At 41.2% G+C, this 19,566-nt stretch overlaps 2 protein-coding genes across 3 annotated transcripts in view; one reads left to right on the top strand and one right to left on the bottom strand.

The window, feature by feature from the left end:
• gxylt2 (glucoside xylosyltransferase 2) overlaps positions 1–1,889 on the bottom strand; it is an 18,925-nt gene extending 17,036 nt beyond the window's left edge. Inside the window, exon 1 of the mRNA XM_046075759.1 lies at positions 1,459–1,889. Coding sequence (XP_045931715.1) covers positions 1,459–1,748 — 290 coding nt within the window. The 5' untranslated portion in view covers positions 1,749–1,889. The remainder of the gene's footprint in view (positions 1–1,458) is intronic.
• Positions 1,890–4,050: 2,161 nt separating this feature from the next.
• shq1 (SHQ1, H/ACA ribonucleoprotein assembly factor) overlaps positions 4,051–19,566 on the top strand; it is a 31,854-nt gene continuing 16,338 nt past the window's right edge. The window contains exons 1-9 of one of the 2 annotated variants that reach the window (XM_046075757.1): positions 4,051–4,192; positions 5,102–5,268; positions 5,486–5,550; positions 7,939–8,067; positions 8,201–8,361; positions 8,516–8,628; positions 8,720–8,817; positions 13,373–13,530; positions 14,055–14,108. In XM_046075757.1, the coding sequence (XP_045931713.1) occupies positions 5,126–5,268; positions 5,486–5,550; positions 7,939–8,067; positions 8,201–8,361; positions 8,516–8,628; positions 8,720–8,817; positions 13,373–13,530; positions 14,055–14,108 (921 nt within the window). In that variant the 5' untranslated portion in view covers positions 4,051–4,192; positions 5,102–5,125. Of the gene's footprint in view, positions 4,193–4,367; positions 4,858–5,101; positions 5,269–5,485; positions 5,551–7,938; positions 8,068–8,200; positions 8,362–8,515; positions 8,629–8,719; positions 8,818–13,372; positions 13,531–14,054; positions 14,109–19,566 lie in introns of those variants that run through there. The other variant, XM_046075758.1, reaches the window with a different exon arrangement.

Here is a 19,566-nt window from a genome sequence, read left to right as displayed (position 1 = left end):
GGATTTTCTGCCCTAAAACCAAACATACAGCCCTTTATGTATACATACTGTGTCTCATTGTTATCCATTCACATTAACAGAGCATTAGTGGTGGCTATTTTGCAAAGGGTTATATCTGTGTTACTAAAAACACACCCTATTGTTCACATTCCTCTGGCTTTTATACTCTCAACCAAACGTCCATCCGATTAGCTCATGCAATTAAATAGAAGAAAGTTTTTAGAAAGCTTTGGCCAGATGCTCACTGTGTTCCCTAATCGCAGCAGTCAGTCTTGAGCACTTTCCAAACCTGTTAGGGTTTTTGGACGGCCACCGCTGACCCCTTCCACCCCATCTCCCTTATCAGCGCTGAGCACACATGGAGGAGTGTGGTTTCTGGGAGGACGCAAAGGTCCTTTTCTCAATGTAACGCCTTGATGGCTTTTATCTACCCAACGGTGTCCCAAACCTCCAACCTGGCTTTGGAGGAGAATACATAATATTGCCTATTGATCTCCACATTGTGGCCGTTATGGCATCGCTGGCATTAAACCCAGGAGGAGACGCAAGGGATGTTATGAGGCTGAAATTAGAAAGCTGGAAGACATAATGAAAACACTCCCACTCGGACAGAAATAGCAAGTGACAAACTCTGCCTTTTGTCTAAATTTGCGAGGCTGCAAAAGGAGGGTGACTAAATCAGATCATCTGCCAGGGTTGAAGTTTCTCTTTAACCACCCAGAGAGGAAAGCCACCCCTGACACGCTCTTCACTCCCACATAGACAGTTTTAGCAGACTTTGACAAGAGAAGGTCAACAGGATGGGTTTCCGTTTCCTGTAGTGTCTCAACCTTGTTGCAGGGCAGCAGGCAATCCAGACAGGTCTGTGCTCTTTTGTATTCCTTATTAATTGCAATTTCTGTCTTTCAAGGTGACCTTTACCCCTTTAAAGCAGGACTGAATTAAAGGCCTGAAACCCTCAAGGTTCAAATGATCAAAGTAATGATGTGTCATTCTGTTGTGCTGTTGTTGGACGTCTTCTCCGCAAACACTGCCAACATTTCCACCTAATCACATTAGTCATGCTCTCTGCTCACATTTCAGCCAACACCCCCTGACTGAATCCGCGTGATTCATAGTCGAATAAATGAGAAACAAAAAAACTATATGGACCTAAAGTGCAGCCAGCCAGATGCCCATAAGCATGCTGAAAGTGTCCTTTGACAGATCAGGCTATTGTGAAGGCAGCGTCCTTGAGCATAATGTCTGTTTGATGGAGGGAGCACGTCTGCTTCAAAGCATGATTAAACGCTGACAGGCTCTCTCTTTAAGTCCCTGACGAGAGGAAAGACGCGATTCAGCAACAGCAAGTAGTGAATGATGTTTTAGTGTGTGCACAAATGGAAACAGGCGTGGTGGTGGAGAAGGGCTTGTCGGGGCTGCAAATCGACAGAGGAGAAAGAAACAAACTCCCCTCACCTCTTTGCATTCACGCTGGCCCCACTGATGATCGCTCTCCCGTCCTTTCGTCTCTTGAGGGGCTCTTCCGCGCGCACACCGACTCCAACGGAGGGTTTCTTCGCAAAGTTTGCTGCAACATCGCGTCCGAGCTCAGAGGGCGACGGGGAAGAGTTTCTGCTGTCCTCTTCCTCCTCCTCTACAACTTCTTTTAACAGCGGATCGTCCCCGGCGTTCCCCCCCCAAAAGTACAAAAGTAGGAAAACTCCCAAACACACGGCGATCACAACTACTTTGCCGTGGATCCGCATGGTGAAAGCGGCTTGTTGCGGAAAGAAGAGGCAAACGGGACTCCGCTCATGTCTGCAAGAGGGGGAGAGCAGCCCGAGTTGACATTTTGTTACGGATCCCCTCTCGCATTTTTCTGCAGATGATGATGGAGAGCGGAGAGGAGCTTCTCATCGCCCATGGAGGATTACACGGCGGAGGCGGGGCTTCTCCAGCATTACCGTAATAACGGTATTACTAACGCGGTATTGTATTGTAATAAAGTAAGGGTTCAAATGTGTCTGTAATGGTTTATCTATGTTTTTTCCGCTGCCACGTCAAAAGTACTTTTACACAGCTTGGATTGTTTTGCCATGTTATTATAATTTCTCTCTAAAAATGTCTGACACATTGCCACCCTACGTTTTGTAGGGGGAGTTCATGCAAATCCTATAAAATCAGTTTTCATTCATAAAGGAATAATGGCCCACTTTTTAATCTTTAAAATTGACTGTAATCTTACATCAAGTGACCCTCATCCTAATTATCACCAAACAATTCACACTACACATGATAGCTGCAGGAATCTTTGTAGACTCAATAAAGACCTTAGTCAACTTCTGTGGTGAAAGAAAGATTCAGATCTTTTACTTTAGGCAAAAGTAGCAATAGGCCTAGCACAGTTTGTGGACAAGTAATGAGACGCAGATCAGCTGTCCCTGGTGTTCACTTGCATCTTTAACATCTCACTGGAGACAGGGCCTGCTTCAAATCCTCCATTGTCCCTGTACCCAAAAAACCAAGGACCACAGGACTTAACCATTACAGACCCGTCACCCTGACCTCGGTGGTAATGAAGTCATTTGCGGGCCTTGTGTTGTCCTACCTCAATACCATTACAGACTCACTGCTGGACCCCCTGCAGTTTGCCTACAGAGCCAACAGGTCTGTGGACAGTAAATATGGCCCTTCACTTCATCTTGCTGCACCTGAACTCTTCAGGAACCTATACCAGGATCCTGTTTGTGGATTCCAGGACTGCCTTCAACACCATCATCCCGGCTCTGCTGCAGAACAAGCTCTCCTAGCTCAGTGTGCCTGACTCCACCTGCAGGTGGATCACAGACTTCCTGTCTGACAGGAGGTAGCGCGTGAGGCTGGAAAAACATGTCTCTGACTCTTGGACCATCAGCACCGGTTCCCCTCAAGGCTGCGTTCTCTCTCCCCTCCGTTCTTCTCCCTGTACACCAACAGCCGTACCTCCAGTGACCAGAAAATCAAGCTCCTGAAGTTTGCAGATTCTTAAGACACTGTCTTAAGTGTCCTTCCGCTTCCTGTGCACCATAACCCAGGACCTCAAGTGGGTGCTGAACATCAGGCTGCGGTCCATCAAGACCAAAACCTCACGCCATAAGAGCAGTTTCTTTCCATCTGCAGCTGGCCTCATCAACAAGGCCTGTGGCCCCCACTGACACTCACTTGAATCCACGACCTTCTTGCTGTGAGGCGACGGTGTTAACCACTGCACCACCGCGCCGCCCCTCTTAAATATTTAATATTTAAATATTTATATATTTTATGTTTATTGTTATGCACCAAGTCATCAAAGCAAATTCCTATGTGTAAATCTACTTGGCAATAAAGCTGATTCTGATTCTGATGATGAGTCCCTCACTATTTACGCTCTACTCTCCACCGTCTTTGCTGGTCAAGTGACCACAAAGTCAGCTTTGTTCTTGTTGTATGATTTCTTTCTGCAGATCCTCCATATAACTCGAGGGGATAAACACTCAATTTGAAGGCATGATAATGGCCCCTTTCACATCTTTTCAATGGGAATGTTTAGGCTACTTCTTTCTAAGTTTTGCCCTTGTAATTTGTGATTAGAAATCTTAACAGAAGCTTTGATGTAGGAACCCATGACCATCCCAGGCCAGTGTCCAGTAAACCTGTTCCATGTATCCACACCACAGTGTAAAAATCAAGGCCTGCATTCAAAATCCTATCTAAAAGATTGCACTTATTATTATAAGTGCTCACTATGCAGCAGAACAGCATGTGTCAGTAATGTTATTGGAAATATTACAGAGGATTTACTTTGTACCGTTTCAAGTGCTTCAAAATGCTATTCAAATAAATGCACAGCTACCTTCCACCATCACTGCTAATAACATGCATTAATGAATCATTAATGAGGATTTAAGATGGCAAGGAAACTAAACTAATCTAACCTAACCTTAATGAGTCCCTGGACCTCAGTTTGGGAACAAATGTATGCCACTTTAGCTCAACTAGACTAGGCTTTCATAAAAACATTTCTTTTGCTATACCGACACATCTTCATATAGGCTATTGTTGTTGCGTATTAACGTGGGCTACCTGTCAAAACATTTGTATTGCCAGTTTGCACTTTGTACTACGGTAAAACATGGACGCTACATCCAAGCGCTGTCAGTGAAGCTTGTTGGGATAACTCAGTGCTTCTCTGGTGAGTGTGTATCTTTGTTAACTGTATGTAAAACGCCTATGCTTTAGTGACGGTCACTGACGGGATTCAAACAGTCCATTCCCACAGTGTGCATCTGAATAGAAGTGGCGATAGTGTTGGGTAGCGGAACCGTAATCTTTCAGCTAACTGGTGCTGTGCTACGTTAGCTGAAACACGAGGAGACCAATCATGTGTTAGCTTAGTTTACAGGCTAGTAGCCTTCTAGCCCTAAAACCAAACTTCTTTCTAAAAACCTGTCAGCTCAGTATGACATATAGCCCATCAACAGATACGGTCACCTCATAGATAACCACTTAATGTTGTTTAATTGTTACAGTCTGTGGTTTAATTCGGAATGCACAGGTCAATAAAATACTACGATATAACGTTATTCAAAACGTTACCTTGAGCATTTTAATACACGCCAAGTCCGCAACTTCCTTTACTAAAATAACGTAGACAAGATAAGATTGTAAGACTATGTTAAACAATACATACTTAAAAAAACAGGCAGAGGGAGTTTCATGCCGTTATAATTAATTAAACGGGTTAAGCAGTGTTTTGAAAGGTAAAGTTACACACAAACAAAGACCTTTTTAAATGTCCAGATTGTCGAATGCAGTTTGGTATCTCTTTCCAAACAAGCCAAAGTAAAGACACCTTCGGTAAGTTGCTGCATAGGAAGCAAGTCGTCACGTTTTGCACAAGCTCTGTGTACAGTTCTCACTATCAAGTGTGGCGCACGTGTGTGGGCTTCTTCTCTCATCTATAACAACATTTAATAGAGTCAACCACAAGGTGGCATGATATAGTCAGCTCAGCCGTCATTTATTCCAGCAGACTGCTGCGGAATGCAATCCTGTACATTATTACTGGAGCTTCAGATGATTCCTGTCATTGATACTACAGGTCTGTGTTACATCAATATTGATCATGATCACCCCTGCGTTTGACCTGAGCCAAGATCCCGAGTACCTGATCGTCAGCATCCGCGTACCCTACACCAGAACCTCAGAGTTTGACCTCTACATTGATGGAACAGATTTCAAGTTCTATGCTAAGCCCTACTTCCTCAGGTGAGTCGACCAATACAGAGAAACTGATGCAGCTGTGTGCCTCCTGTTGAAACCTAGCTTGGCTGAAAGAGGGGGCAATGAAAGCAGTTAATTAATGGGACCCATCTATCTCAGACTTCGCAGTGATTTATTTTTTGACCATCTCAATATGAATAGAAAAGTGACAGGATCAAACAAATGGGCTGTAACCATCTGGGTCTGTGTATGTTATTTTCAGATTATCTCTTCCTGGAAGAATTGTGGAGGATGGGAGAGAAAAGGCCACATTTGACATTGACAAAGGTAGGTCACATTATTTTATGATGAAAACTCCTACAATGGTGGTAAAGCAGCGTGGCTTGTCATATTACTTGTACGGTGATGTCACATAACAAAATGCCTTCTGAGGTTTTTCACTGAATGCAGCTTTGGGGGAGCAATGCTCATTTAGCAGGCACACAACCTGGAGGAATAAACACTTCCTACAGCTTTTCCCTTATTTGATTATTTTTGGAAAGAAGTAAAAAAAAAATTAATAAATAAATAAAAAAAGTTCTAACTGATATCTTCCATTCATTGTATTTCTTATGTGCTTTTTTTTTTCAACACTGTGAAACAAGTAAAACCTATTTTTTAGTTTTTTCCTCCGGTGTTTGTCAGAATGTGTTGACCTTTCCTTCAACAAGGGACAGCAGTTTTCTAGTATCTTTTTTTTTGTTGTTGTTTTTTCTCAAAGTTGCACAAATGCTATCTCAGCATATTGAATTCCCCTTCACACCCAAACACTAGACCATATACCTTATCATTCATTCCTCCAATATGCATGCTTAGCAGGCGTTGTAAAAAGCAGTGTAATCGTTTTGGCATTTTCACCTTTATCGGATAGTTTTATAGTGAGAAAGAGAGGCGTATGACATTGACCAAAGGTGCCTGACTAGGATTGAACCGGGGACGTTGCAGTGATATGGTATGCGTCTTAACCATTAGGTCACCGGGACTCCCCAAATTTGTGTAACTTGACTGGGTTTCTTGTCTTTATTTGGTCATCTTGTAAAAAGTGGACGTTTCAGTGAACAACATTTTTTTGATTCTCAATGCGGTCTGCAACTACGATAAGTCCAATGATGTGCATGTGGGTTTCAGGACAACAACACACATATATGTTTAAAACTAAAATAGATCTGTTATAGCTGGAAACTTTAGACATGTTGGCATTTAAATAAACATACATGTGCTTGCTTTGCATGACATTGGCGACCTGTCACACTCTCACCAGGCACTGACTGAAAAATGGTTGTAGTAGCAGTCAGTGATTGATCCCCGGGGTGTCTTTTAGTTTGTGCTTGGGTCAATCAGCCAGGGCCACTTAAAGGGCCACTGGAGCCAGCTGCCATGTCATAATGATTACAGCCTGCAGGCAGCCTGTAATGTCTCTTGTCACAGTGACAGTGAGAGGGAGCTCATGGAGGATGTTCTATGTTGTTCTGTTATTTCTAATATATAATGAGCAAATTAAACATCACAGTGACTGTCAGGGTGTCTCTGTCACTGTGATCTGTCTTTCAGTTCCTGTTTCACATAATCTGTTCTAACGAAGTTGTCTTTATGGAGGCGTCTGCCTTATGAGCTCTGACACCTCGTTGCCCGTCTGTCAGCATGGCCTCCGTTAACACGCTGTGTCCAAATAAGCCTGTAACATCTGCTAATAAAGCTCCGCTAATGAGTGTCCTTGTTTAGACTTATAATGAGCATTCATTAAGATACCTCTTTCAGGCTCTGCATTCTGCAAGGCCCGCAACTCAAGCAATTAGTCAGCCTCCACTGTAAAGCACATCTAAGCTTGGGTGCGTTGAAATATTATGAGGCCTTTAGGCTGCCATCACATTATCAGTGTGGTGTGGCCAAATCAGTCTAAGTCATCAATCATGTGTTGCCCGCCATGTGTTAATAGCAGTTTGTAAAGAAACAACTTCATTTGGATGTATTGCATGCACAGTTGGCCAGATTGATTGAAGGGGTACTTGCTTTAAAATTAAAATCTCCTTTTAAAGTGATTCCTCTTTCAAATTAGTGGTCTCACACTTCCTACTGTCATGTTTTTGTCTTCCTCTCCTCTCACATGTAGTGAATCTTAAGTGTGAGAATTTCTTTTTGGACACGCCACATGTCAGTTTGTAGAGAGCATTTTCTCTTTTCTGTCACTAAAACAACTTCTAAACTTATATAATATATATATTATAACATATATGTAATAATAATAATAATAATAATAATAATAATAATAATAATAATTCACCTGTAATGAATGTATTTATAGAAAAATAATTAAAAAATAAATATTGTTGGGTTGAAAGTAATGCCTGTTTTCATTATCCATTTCCATCCATGTCTTTCATGTCTTTAATAGCATTGTATGAAATGCAAAAACCTAATATAAATTCTGAATTTAAATGACTAAAGCCTCAAGTGACGTATGTTACCCAGTGACTAGTCACAAAAATATGTGAAGCACATACTGTAAAATGACATTTGATAAATGACAAAAGCATTGATTGGTCATCTAAATGATAAATGTGGTTGATTTTAATTGGTTCATTGTTTCAGTACTATCATTCAGTGTATAAAATAACAGGCAGGATTGTTTGTAATGGTTAAAAAACACCCCTTACTTCAAGCCCAATCTTGCTGCAGGTCTCTTCACTCTTCGGGTCCCTAAGGAAACGGCTGGAGAGCACTTTGAAGAACTACAGATGCTGACAAGTCTCCTCGCACCAAAAGGCTCCCGTTCTGCAAAACCGTTGATAGAGGACTTAAGCGCAGGTAAGTCAAATCAATACATCAGTTTAATGTCTTTATTAACTGACAATCAATCATTTTACGGTCTAAAGATAGGAAATATACAACAGAATGGTGCAGAATTACTCTCAACCATAACTTCTTAACATTTCATAAGGATGCAGTGAAAACGTGGGAGAGGATGAGGATGAAGATGAGGAAGAATTTGACTGGCAGGTTGAGCAGGAGGTGTTCAAGGAGAGCACTGAGGAGGAGCTGAGAGCCCAGCAGAAGTATGGTTTTGGCAATCAGAGGTCTGGAGTGTTTGCAAGATTACAGGTGAGGTTACAGATAATGATTTTTTTCCCCACAGCTGTGAAATCCATGCAGCTTTCATGAGTAGATAAAAATGCTCAGTAGGATGTTTTTTTGATCATACAACTAAAGTTAGGATGCCATTGCAAGGTCTCATATGTTAGTCCTGTTCTGACAGGAGGAACTGAGCGATGTGACTGATGTCAAGAACCCAGAAGGAACTTCAGCAGCAGAGAGGAGGCAGGCACGGCTGGACGCAGAGGCATCTGCTTTTTCTCCTGACCACTACCTGTGAGTTAATCAAAGTCAAACCCTCCGACTCCCTAAAACATGGCTTTCCCCCACCCCAGGGCTGTGTGCTAACATCTCTTTGTTATTGCAGGGCGGATTTGTTTGAGAATGATGAGATAAAGGGGCTTCTGAAGTTTAGGCCATGGTGGGCAAAGCTGAGTCCTTCTACTGAGCAGGGGGGAGAAGCTGGTGAGTTCAAGTTATCCCTTCATGATCTTTAAAAAAGGGCTTAATATGAATTCTCTCGCTAGGATCAGTCTAATATATGGGTGTTTTCAAAAAAGAGTAACACGAATTTACACGAATTAGTTATTTTTAATTAAATGCTACCAGTGAACTGACAAATTATATAAAAAAACAAAAATAAGTTAAAATATAAAGAAAGTTTAATATAAAGATGCTACACAGAAATGGGTGGAGTGCATGTGAATTTGTACTTTTTTTTTGCGCTTTTCTGAAGTTCTTGGATTGCCACCTTCAGTTTGCACTGTTATGATCAACTTTAAAAAAATATATATTATAATTGAAAACATTTTATTTGTCCTTAAAGTGGGATGCATATCATATATCAGTTAAAAGTAACAAAGTAGTGACTGAAGGCTACCAGAAGGTGGCATGTGTGTGGCAATAATTGAGAGGACAATCATGCATTGTTTGTTAGTATTATTTTACAACATTAAAATACTCTTATTGACCTTTTTATAACTATCCCCAGTAGTACTATTCCAAAACTTTCTCTAATAGTACTGTCCCTTCAAATACTGTATTATTCCAAACAGGAATCTGTTGGCTGGGATTGATGCCTGCAGGGCACTGACATTGTTCTCTGACAATATATTAATCCCCAAAGGACACGAGTCTTTTCACTGCCTCCTTCTAGTGGAAGGTCAGCTAGAAAGCTACAGAGCTGCACTTCCTGCCAAAGTGCCTCAGGGCTCTTCAACAGGAAAGACACTTTCCATTATGAGAGACTGAACTTGGACCTCCTCTAATCACCACATCTCTCTGCTGCCGGTTGACATCTGCTGAGTTAGAATGCGACAACTCCAAAAAAAACCCCAGTATTTCTGCCGGTTTTCTTTTTGCAATCACTTCCTATCTATTTCAAAGCCACGGCTCATTTACTTAGATTGAGACGTGCTGCGTGTTGACTGGAGCCTCCCAGCTTCATTTCTCCGTTCAGCCTCTTGCATAGGAGCGATCGCTCAGCACTGCGAGAGACTATTTAATTGTGCCATCCGGCTCCGCTATCAGCCTGCTAATTCCTGCACTTCCACTGTCTAAGCAGTCGCATGGCTCATAGCCACAGCTTATGTGTAGTGCATGGGTGTAGTACTCTTGAGAGAGGATTTAGATTAAACAGATAGCATTATCACAGGAGGGAGTGCTGCTGGTCGAGTCTCCACCAGCGCGAGGGCCCGATCGCTGATGAGCAGACATCAGTCAGCAAAGCAAAGGCCATTAGTTTAGCCTCCATAGAACATTATGGTTCCCCGTAGCCCTGCCAGCTCCCAAGTCTCGTTCTGCATTCTAAGACAGAGTGGCTCATTCGGGAGCCCAGGCGTAGCTAAATGGGCCAAATTAAACTTAATGGCTTGATTGACAGGTTGAATATTATTAGCCTCAGCTGAGTGTGAAGAATGGCGTCAGTCCAGAGATTTAAGCGTCTTGCCGTCAAATCTTTAAAGTGTGCTTAGGATTTTAACTGTTTGTCGTATATTTAAAATGGCAACTACAACTCCTTCATGTGGGTTTTTAGACTTTCCCCACATCACTTCTGCTAAGTCTGATATATATATGTCACCTGACAGATGGATGTGGACACAAGTGCTAATGAAGTAGAAACGGGCCCCTTTGTGCTCTCCAGTGTCAGGGTCAGCACACTGACAGGCCACAGCTGTCCACTGGAGGCCAGGCTAAATGGTCCTGACAGCTTGGTCTCTCTCTACCTGCTACACTTTGTTATGGCTGGCTTTTGAAAGCTGACCTTTGGCTAAGTTAGATAGCACTACTGCTGCAACACCCAAGTTTACAGTTTGAGCAGACTGAGTCATTAAATGTCCCTTTGATTTGATACTTGACATGATCACACTGTGCGTATGCACAAGATTAACTGTATCTGCCATCCAAGGTCATATGTTGACCTCAGATTTGTGGAATTCTGCAAGTGTTTTCCAAGCCTCAGCAGTATTTTGACAAAGCATATTTACTCCATGCCATCAGGCCATCTGGACCTGTAGAGAGCAGCGAAGAGCCAGGCTGCCGTTCCAACTAGAGGAATTAGGTCAGAAATTAATTTGCAATCATACTCACACACTGTGTGCTAATGCCCATTATAACTGATTGGCTCCGTAGCTGAGATGAATGAATGTGGTGTAAATCTATCAAGTCTGCTCACCTCACAGGGTTGGCTGCAGAATTAATAGAATATACATGGCAATGAAGAGGCTGCAGGGTCCAGCCTGCGAGAGGGTGGACGCTCTGTCACTGTTTAGATTTTGCATTCACTTATTGTGAATATCAGTTTTTAATTGCAAAATCTGAGTGTACTGTGCAACATCAGTCTTTAGAACAGACGTCCGCTGAAACACTGCGTTAAGTCAACATTTGTAGACTGTGTGTGTGCGCGCGCGCGCGCCTCTGATTGTAGCTCAGCAGCAGTCATTGAACAAACCTGTTTTGACTGGCGGGTAGGTAGGATGAATTATAAAGAGATTAGAGACTCTTGAGGTGAATATTGGTGTGTGAACGTGTGTGTCTCACTCACTTCTCTGTGTAAATATGTTGACCATTGCATCAATGATTAAAGACACATTGACTCTATTTCCACACTCCACTGGTATTTGCTCTGAAATGAACAGTCCTTGAATGGTTAATTGTTGGACTTGGCACATTACCTGAGTCCTGTACAACAGTAATAAAAGGTGTTGCCAATTCTAAGAATGAGTGTGTGTGTGTGAGAGAGAGAGAGAGACTCTGGGTGCACATTTGCTTGCATATCTGTTTCTTGTGATTGTGCAAATTAGTATGTTAAATTTGTGTGGGGGGAGGGGGGGGGGGTTATGTATTCTCCCCTTCTCTGAACGTGTATGTCTTTGAATGTGTTTGAAGACGAGGTCTTCGTGTCTGCCTGTGTGTGTGTGTTCTGCTCGGCTGTGCTCTCCCGCTGCAGCTGCACCGACGAGGGACTCAGGTAGCGTCTGCAGGGAGCTAAAGCCTGACGTAATGCAGCAGGAATCTCCTTCCCAGAAGAGCCAAGTTCCCACTGCAGCCAGCGAAATAATGTAGCGTGCGCGTGTGCGCGTGTGTATATTGAGTGTGCCGTGGGTGTGTGTGTGTGTGTGTGTGTGTGTGTGTGTGTGTGAGTTTGTGTATATGTATACGTGCTTCAGCCGAATACACACCACACATCAGTGGCTCAGTGCAGGGACTCTCCTCTCCTCATGCAGAGAGAGGAATTGCTTTCAGCTGTTTTATAAGCTGCCGGGAGAAAGAAAAAACTGAGTTACAGCACGTTCCTGTAGACATTCTGTTGTGCGCCTTTCAATACTGAACGCTGCAGATAGCTTAAATGGGATTGAAGTCTGTTTGTGCCGCCCTATTAGGCTTGCCACAGATCCCCATTAAGCAGATGTCTCTTTCAAAAGGCAACCTTTAGTGAATTTGCAGAGAGCAGGAAAGTAGAGGTTTTGAGATGTTTTCATGTGAGAGTTACTGGGAAATACATGCAAGTGGACAGCTCCATGTACGTCAGGTCATACCTGGCATTAGAATGCATCTCCACATGCGTTTCAAGTGATTCTGATTCTCACTCCCTCTCTGTATGCAAATGGTCGCATACATCATTTCCGTTTGCAGCGACCACATGCACTGTGTTTGTAACCTGAATTTTATTGTTTACCAGACCACAAATTGATTTAGGTTGGAGAAATGATAAATACCACTGGAGTGGAGTGTTTCTCGAGGCTGGGCTTCACTGATCTTTGTACAAAACCTCCACAACTTTCTAACTTTATTCACTCAATTTGGAGAAACGGGAACATATTTCATAGAAAAAATATTTCTTGCTCAAACCCCCGCGTTCGCACTTATTCTAAACAAAATGTAGCCATGCAGCAGGACTGTGAACTGCTGTTGTAGAAAATCACCTGCAGCTGGACAGTTGATTCCTGATTAACATTATTGAGACATAGAGAAGGAGTCTGTTTCATTACATACTGTGTATTTCAATTTGTGAACACACTCCCTGATAGACACGCACATACCTGCTAAAAATCCAGACTTCCTACAGATTTTGGCGAGAATTCATAGGAAACGCCAGCTTTCAGCACTGGCTTTATGCGGACGGAAGGCCAAATCTGAAATGAAATTCAGATTTAGCTGTTTTGTGTGGACAAGATTTAGAGCTCTAAACCCACTTTATTAAGCTTCTTATATCAGAGCGGTGCCAAAATAAAACTTTTGCCTTTTATCCTGGATCATGATGTATTTGATGTGAAAATTTGCTTTGCGTTTCCAATTAGTGATCGGGAGCACGCTTAAATGATCAAGTTTTAGTGGTGTGGAGAGCTTCAAACACTCTCCTTCACTATATCAAAAGCTTATGTGTACAAACTAAAGGACTAAATGCATCTCCTCCACTACTGGATACCTGTGCAGGTCACAGGGCAGTACCAAAGACTTAGTATATATTGGCGGTGACTTTAAACAAACCCTTTACTGTGAAATCCATGTTCTCATGCAGCTGTATCATTCACCGATGATGAGAAGGAGCAGCTGAGAAAATTCACCAACCGCTCCTACCTGCTGGACAAGACGTCCCGTTACCAAGTGTGGCTCAGTCTTGTGGACATCCTGCTGGCTTATTCTTATGAAGTTCGCTCTACAGAGGGAGAGCACAATGTGAGTGAGTGTGTGTATGTGTGACTCCTCCTGAGCAGCACTTAGCCTTGGATGACAAAGCCCTCTATCCTCAAATCCTTTAGACCCCCTTCCATTTCATTCAGAGCCTTAAGAGATTACCAGCAGATCCGAGAGCTCAGTCCAGGCCTCTTTGTGTCACTCTTCTAAGGTAGCTGCAGAAAGGCAAGGTGAGCGAAGCTGATTTCATTGTTAAAGACAATTCACAGCATGTGTGAAATACTGGAGATACTTGATACAGCAGAATGTTGAACTCAAAGCCCAGCTACGAAAACCTCTATCAAATGTGAGCATTTTAATTTCCATTTGGGATATTATAATATGGAGAGAGTCTAGTCCCCTAGTTTATTTCAAATTGTTTGTAGCCTGTTCTTTTCCGGGAACAGAAATATAAACGGCAACTATCCATGCCTTTGTTCAAGCATTATTGATCGTACTGCATGTTCTTGTTTATATTTCCTGTGGGTTATTGTTGTGATGGTAAGTGGTCGCCTTCTTCCCTGCAGGTAGAGTCACCGTGGACTATCCGAAAACTCAGCGGGACTCTCTGCTGGCTGGAGGTGAGTTAGTTGTTGCACAAGAAATAAGATGAGCTGAAGTGAATGATTTACGCTCACATGCATATTTATTTGTTTATTTAAGAGGGACAGTGCACCTAATTTACTGTAAATGTGCCAGAGCACTAGTCAAAGACTGGCAAAGAGTCCCAGGTCAGATGTCCACTGACTCCTTGCCTTTAAGGGGAACTCCGTGCAGGAGTTCAGAGCATACATACTTTTTATATTTCATGATGCAATGAATGGATCTGCTTCTGTTTCCCCCGTCTTCATGTCTCTACTTTTGTCACATCTAAATATGTCCTCCTGTTTTACGATGCAACTGACCAGTAGCCTCAACCCCTTGCGCTTTTGAAGTTGTCTGTGGACAGACTAACAGATGTAACTGGTTTCCATCAAGTTACAGATTTATTGTTAGTACATGTTGGCAGATCTTGTTGCCAGCCTGCTGTGAGAGAGAGCTGGCATGTCACTATTCCTGACCAAGCAAACGTGGCCGGAAGTTCTTTATCAACCATTCTTGATATTCGTGATACCTTTCCGATTGGGTCCCTCTCGCCAGTAAAATCTGGAAACTGAGCTTGTTCTCTATTCGAGTGTTGAAGAAAGTTTTCTTGGCTGCTTATTTAATTTTATGAAATCCCAAAATTTAAAAAAGGACCAAATGAAGTTGTGATTCTTTCCCATCCTTAATATCAACTAGCCAGCAAACACACAAATGCTAAAGTAGGGTGAGATTTCGATTGAAATGTAGCCTTGTCAGCCTCAAACTTTTTGGCAAAAGTCCAGCAGAGTTAAGAGATATACTCTTATTAATTAAATTCTCACAGAGGCAATTCTTTTGTTCTTCAAGTTTATTCTTCTACTGCTTGTGAGGCAAAGTTATTTAATAATGCAGGTATATCTTGTCTTTTTATAGAGCTACATAAGAAGAGTAAACAATGGACGAGGAGTTATCTACTTTATCCATTATTTTCTTCAGGTTGCATTTCAGACTTTCCGACAAACTTTGTAAAATCAGTGCATTGAACTGTGAACTTTATAAAAGTACTAACAATGTGAATATGACAAAGGATGTCAAAGCTTAAAAAAAGTAGTTTGGCTTGTCTTTGATTATCCTCTTGTAATCCTTAGACTTGCAGTTGCCTCTGATTGTAGCTCAGCAGCAGTCATTGAACAAACCTGTTTTGACTGGCGGGTAGGTAGGATGAATTATAAAGAGATTAGAGACTCTTGAGGTGAATATTGGTGTGTGAACGTGTGTGTCACACATACTCACAAGGTCTCACTGGCACAGACTTGGCACATTACCTGAGGGTGTGTGTGTGTGTGTGTGTGTGTGTGTGTGTGAGATCTGTCTGCTCTCAACCTGCCACTAGACAATCACATGAGTGTGTGGTGTGCTTGACTGGCACAAACTTGTGTCAAACTGGGTTCCATTTAAGGTTGGGTAATATGACGGTATATATTGCACAGGCTATGTAGCAAATCAGGGCTGGATTCTCATTTGATCTTTGTGTGAAAAAATCCAGATTTCCAGATGCCTTTGAATTTATTTCAGGATAACCCCTTGAGATGTATCATCTCATTTTCAAAGGGGTCCTGCAGCATACATGCATAGACACAAAATTAACCACACATATACAAACACAGACATATATACAAAACAAAAACTCGCTTACCTGCCCTTACCCCCACAATTAACATAGCACATATAATAAAGTATACTGACAAATAATCAGCCGAGTGCATTAAATAACCAATATGTCATTTATCAATATGCCTTATGACAAAATGTAACATGCAGGATAACGTCACATCTCACATAGGAATGTCCAAAGAAAATCAAGATAAAGAGAATGAAGACAAAAAAAGTCATATATATACTAATATATATTTTCTACATAAACCATTTATATGTAATACCATTGGTATTCTTAATAACAAGAGCATGTAGTTTTAAGAAAAGAAAAAAGGGACAAAATGTGGAAATAGATCTCAGGAAAAGAGGAGGGTTATTCCAGTCTTGAGGGGCCTTATATTGAAATGCTCTCCTACCAGCTACAGAAAACGACCTTGGTACCGTAAAATTTGTTGGACATTGGAGTTGTCTAAGTGAGTATGTCGAGCAATAAGGTATTAAGTGCTATTTAAGGTATGCAGGACAATTGAAATAAACACATTTGAAGATAAACAGAATCCAGTGGTAATCCCTTCATGGTTTAGGTTGCAGCCAGTTTAATGAGTCATACATAAGACAATGATGAGTTTTAAATGGACAGTTTAGTATAAATCTGCAAAGGGAATTGAATACAACATTAAGAGGTCTAAGATTGGACTCAAAGGTATTCGTGTAGACTATGTCTGCATAATCAATGATTGGTATTACCAGTTGAGAAATAGAAATAATTTTTTCTCTGACTTGAGTTGAAAAACAATTGATTGATCTGTACAGAGTGTTAAGGCGTCCCTATACTTTCCTAATGATATTGTCAATGTGTATCTTAAAGGCAAGGTTGGAGTCAAGCCAAAGGCCCAAATATTTAAATTCCTCCACATTCTGCATAAGGGATCCATCTAAAAACTATTTCAAAACAAGAAGCACAACGGCGATTTTGTATTGTGGAAAACACCATGGAGCAGGATTTCTTCATGTTCAACAGAAGTTTATTAATGAACTGCCACTGTTGTACTTTATCAAAGTCAGATTGAAGAGTTCCTTGAACTTGCAGCAAATCACGGTCAGAGGTATGGATGACAGTGCCCTCAGCATAAAGCTCTAAATTACAATGAGAACAAACTTGTGCCACGTCATTGATAAAGATCGAGCAAAGTAAGGGGCCTAAAGTTGAGCCTTGAGGAACACCTTTATCAACAATTAAATAGTCTGACTGGAATCCTTGGTAAACAACACACTGACGTCTATTATGCAAATAGGAATTAAACCAGAGCACAGCATGTTTATTCAAACCAATAGGGTAAAGCTTATCCAGTCGAAAGTAATGGTCAACCATATCGAAGGCCTTTGAGAGATCAATGAAAGCAGCACCAATGAAATGACCTTTGCAAGGTAAGTATTTGAGCAGCAGGACTGCTTACTGTGAGAGTGACAGTTGGTGGTGGTAAAGCACCACTATGCTGGTTTGCCAACCGCTGCAGAAGAAGAGAGTGACAAGAAAACAAATTTTTAATATGTAGCAAATTACAGAAGAAAATAATAATGTGACGAAGTACGCTATGGTTTCTTAAAACCATTTCTTAATTGAATTTAGAGAACAGTTACTGTATTGTGATGTATAGCGTTAACTGTGGTATAAAATGACCATGATGACATTATTTTGACAGAACAATCGCACTCTGTTTGCCCATTACACCTTTATTCTGTTCTGGCGCAGTGGATAAGACACATGCCTTTGGTGTGAGAGACCCAGGTTCAATTCCCCACTATGACACATCCACCAATGTGTCCCTGACCAAGACACTTAACCTGTCATTGCTCCAGATAGGTATCTAGATAAATGAAAATGTTGATTTCTTTATCACCTACTTTAGTTGTGAGATATAGTAAAACACACATTTCAGGCGTTCTCATGCTTAAGTTTTTGTTTTCTAGTCGACTGCCTAAGTATAAAATGGTGATTTATTGTATTAAGATAAAATCACATTTATTCGTTAGTGTAAACATACATACAAATCAATTTTGACTCTGGTGGTCTGATGCAAGAAGCAGGTTCACTGAGTAATCCTGCTGCTTTGCTGATCAAAATCAGGAACTGGAGCAGGTCTTTCTGCATCAGACCTTGTTTCAGATTTGAGGAGGCCCCACAGTTTTAGTCACCAAAGTTATCCAGATTACTCTGTAAAAAAGGTTATTTGAACTGGGCCATGTATTATAAGAACAATGTATTGACTAGGGGTGTGACGAGACATTTAACCCACAAGATCGAGACGAGATTTTTGCACAATTTAAAAAAAATCTTCAGAGCTGAATTATATAATTAATTATATTGTTAAAAGATTAAACACTTTAATTCCTGCATTCTGATGAATTTTATGGTGAAAATATTTTTATTTATGTAAAGAGCAACATATAATTCAGGTGGCAGGTGACAATTCAAAGTCTTTAGCCTAACTATAACAGAATATAAGTCAGTGCAGCTCTCAGTCATTCAGTGTTGCTATCAGATCTGTTTCTCCTGTAGATATACTTTTCTCATGCACCGTAATATCATCCCTGCTCAGTCACGATTTAGTCTTCACTCCTCTTTGTCTCTTTGTTTGAGGAATTAACCTCTTTAAATGTGACTGTGGCACCTTTTCACCTCAATTATAAATTAATTCATTTTAAGTTATAAACTCCTGGACTTTAATAGCTCCTGTAATTCAGCAGCTTTCTGCTCATGTTCAAATCTCATCATTTAATGAGTCCACATACCCTATACTCTGCTGTGCAATACGTTATTGATCCGCTGGTAGTAACGCTATCCCCTTCTGACTGTTTTACCGAAGCAGTTTGGGACTGCTTGTTGCATGTGAAACCGAAAGTAACGGAAACAATTCTGATCAGGCACTTCTATCTTTCCGTTTATTCATTAGTATTTCACTGCGTGAGATAATTAATGTATGGCTCGACAGCATGTGAAAATGTCAATTGCGTGAGTCTCACAAGACTGCTTTTTACCTGACGAGAATTTTCATCATAACTTAATCTCGCGATATTTCATGGTACGAGATCTCGAATCAGAGCTGAAGTAAATTCAAAAAGCTTCATTCTAGAAAACAAAACATCATATTTCACGTCATAGTTGCTGAATTTCACCCTTAATTGAGACACATTAAAAGTAAATTGATTTAAGCCGCAGATTGTGTTTTCAATTTTCTTAACACTATGATGTTTTGCTTCCACTCACCATTACCGGTGCACAGAACAATATTTTAAACTCTATGACTAGAATTTTTCTTTCCAAAATGCATCTTGTGAATCGTAGTTATTATCCACCGAAATCGCTCCTTCCACATAACAACTCCATCTCTGCAGCCAAGGTAGTCCTGAAGTGTTGTCACAGATGTCGTCAGTGTAGTGCTTATTACAGTCCCGTGACAGCCAGAGATACCCAGTTTCTTTTATTTTTATGTCCAAGCATTTGATTTAGTGATTGCTGTTGGGATGTAAAGAGAATTTTAACAAAAACAACACAAATACCCCAGCTTTAATGAAGGTTATATCACTTCAGTTTCTCTTTTGCATTTTATTTTGTTGCTGGTGGTGCTCAAGGAGGGTTGTGGGTTGTTGTTGCCTGTTGTTTCACACATTCAGTGGCAACAGTTGGGCATGAACGCATAGATTTGACTAGCTGTTTATTAATGTTAGGGACACACATGAGTTCACAATACACTAGAAATGTGTCCCAGAGTACCGACAAATATTTCTTGAGTGATAGGATCCCAGAGTGTTGTCGTT

This window comes from Micropterus dolomieu, linkage group LG18 (assembly GCF_021292245.1).
Source record: "Micropterus dolomieu isolate WLL.071019.BEF.003 ecotype Adirondacks linkage group LG18, ASM2129224v1, whole genome shotgun sequence".
NCBI lineage: Eukaryota > Metazoa > Chordata > Actinopteri > Centrarchiformes > Centrarchidae > Micropterus > Micropterus dolomieu.
This window is presented reverse-complemented; position numbering and strand designations above follow the sequence as displayed.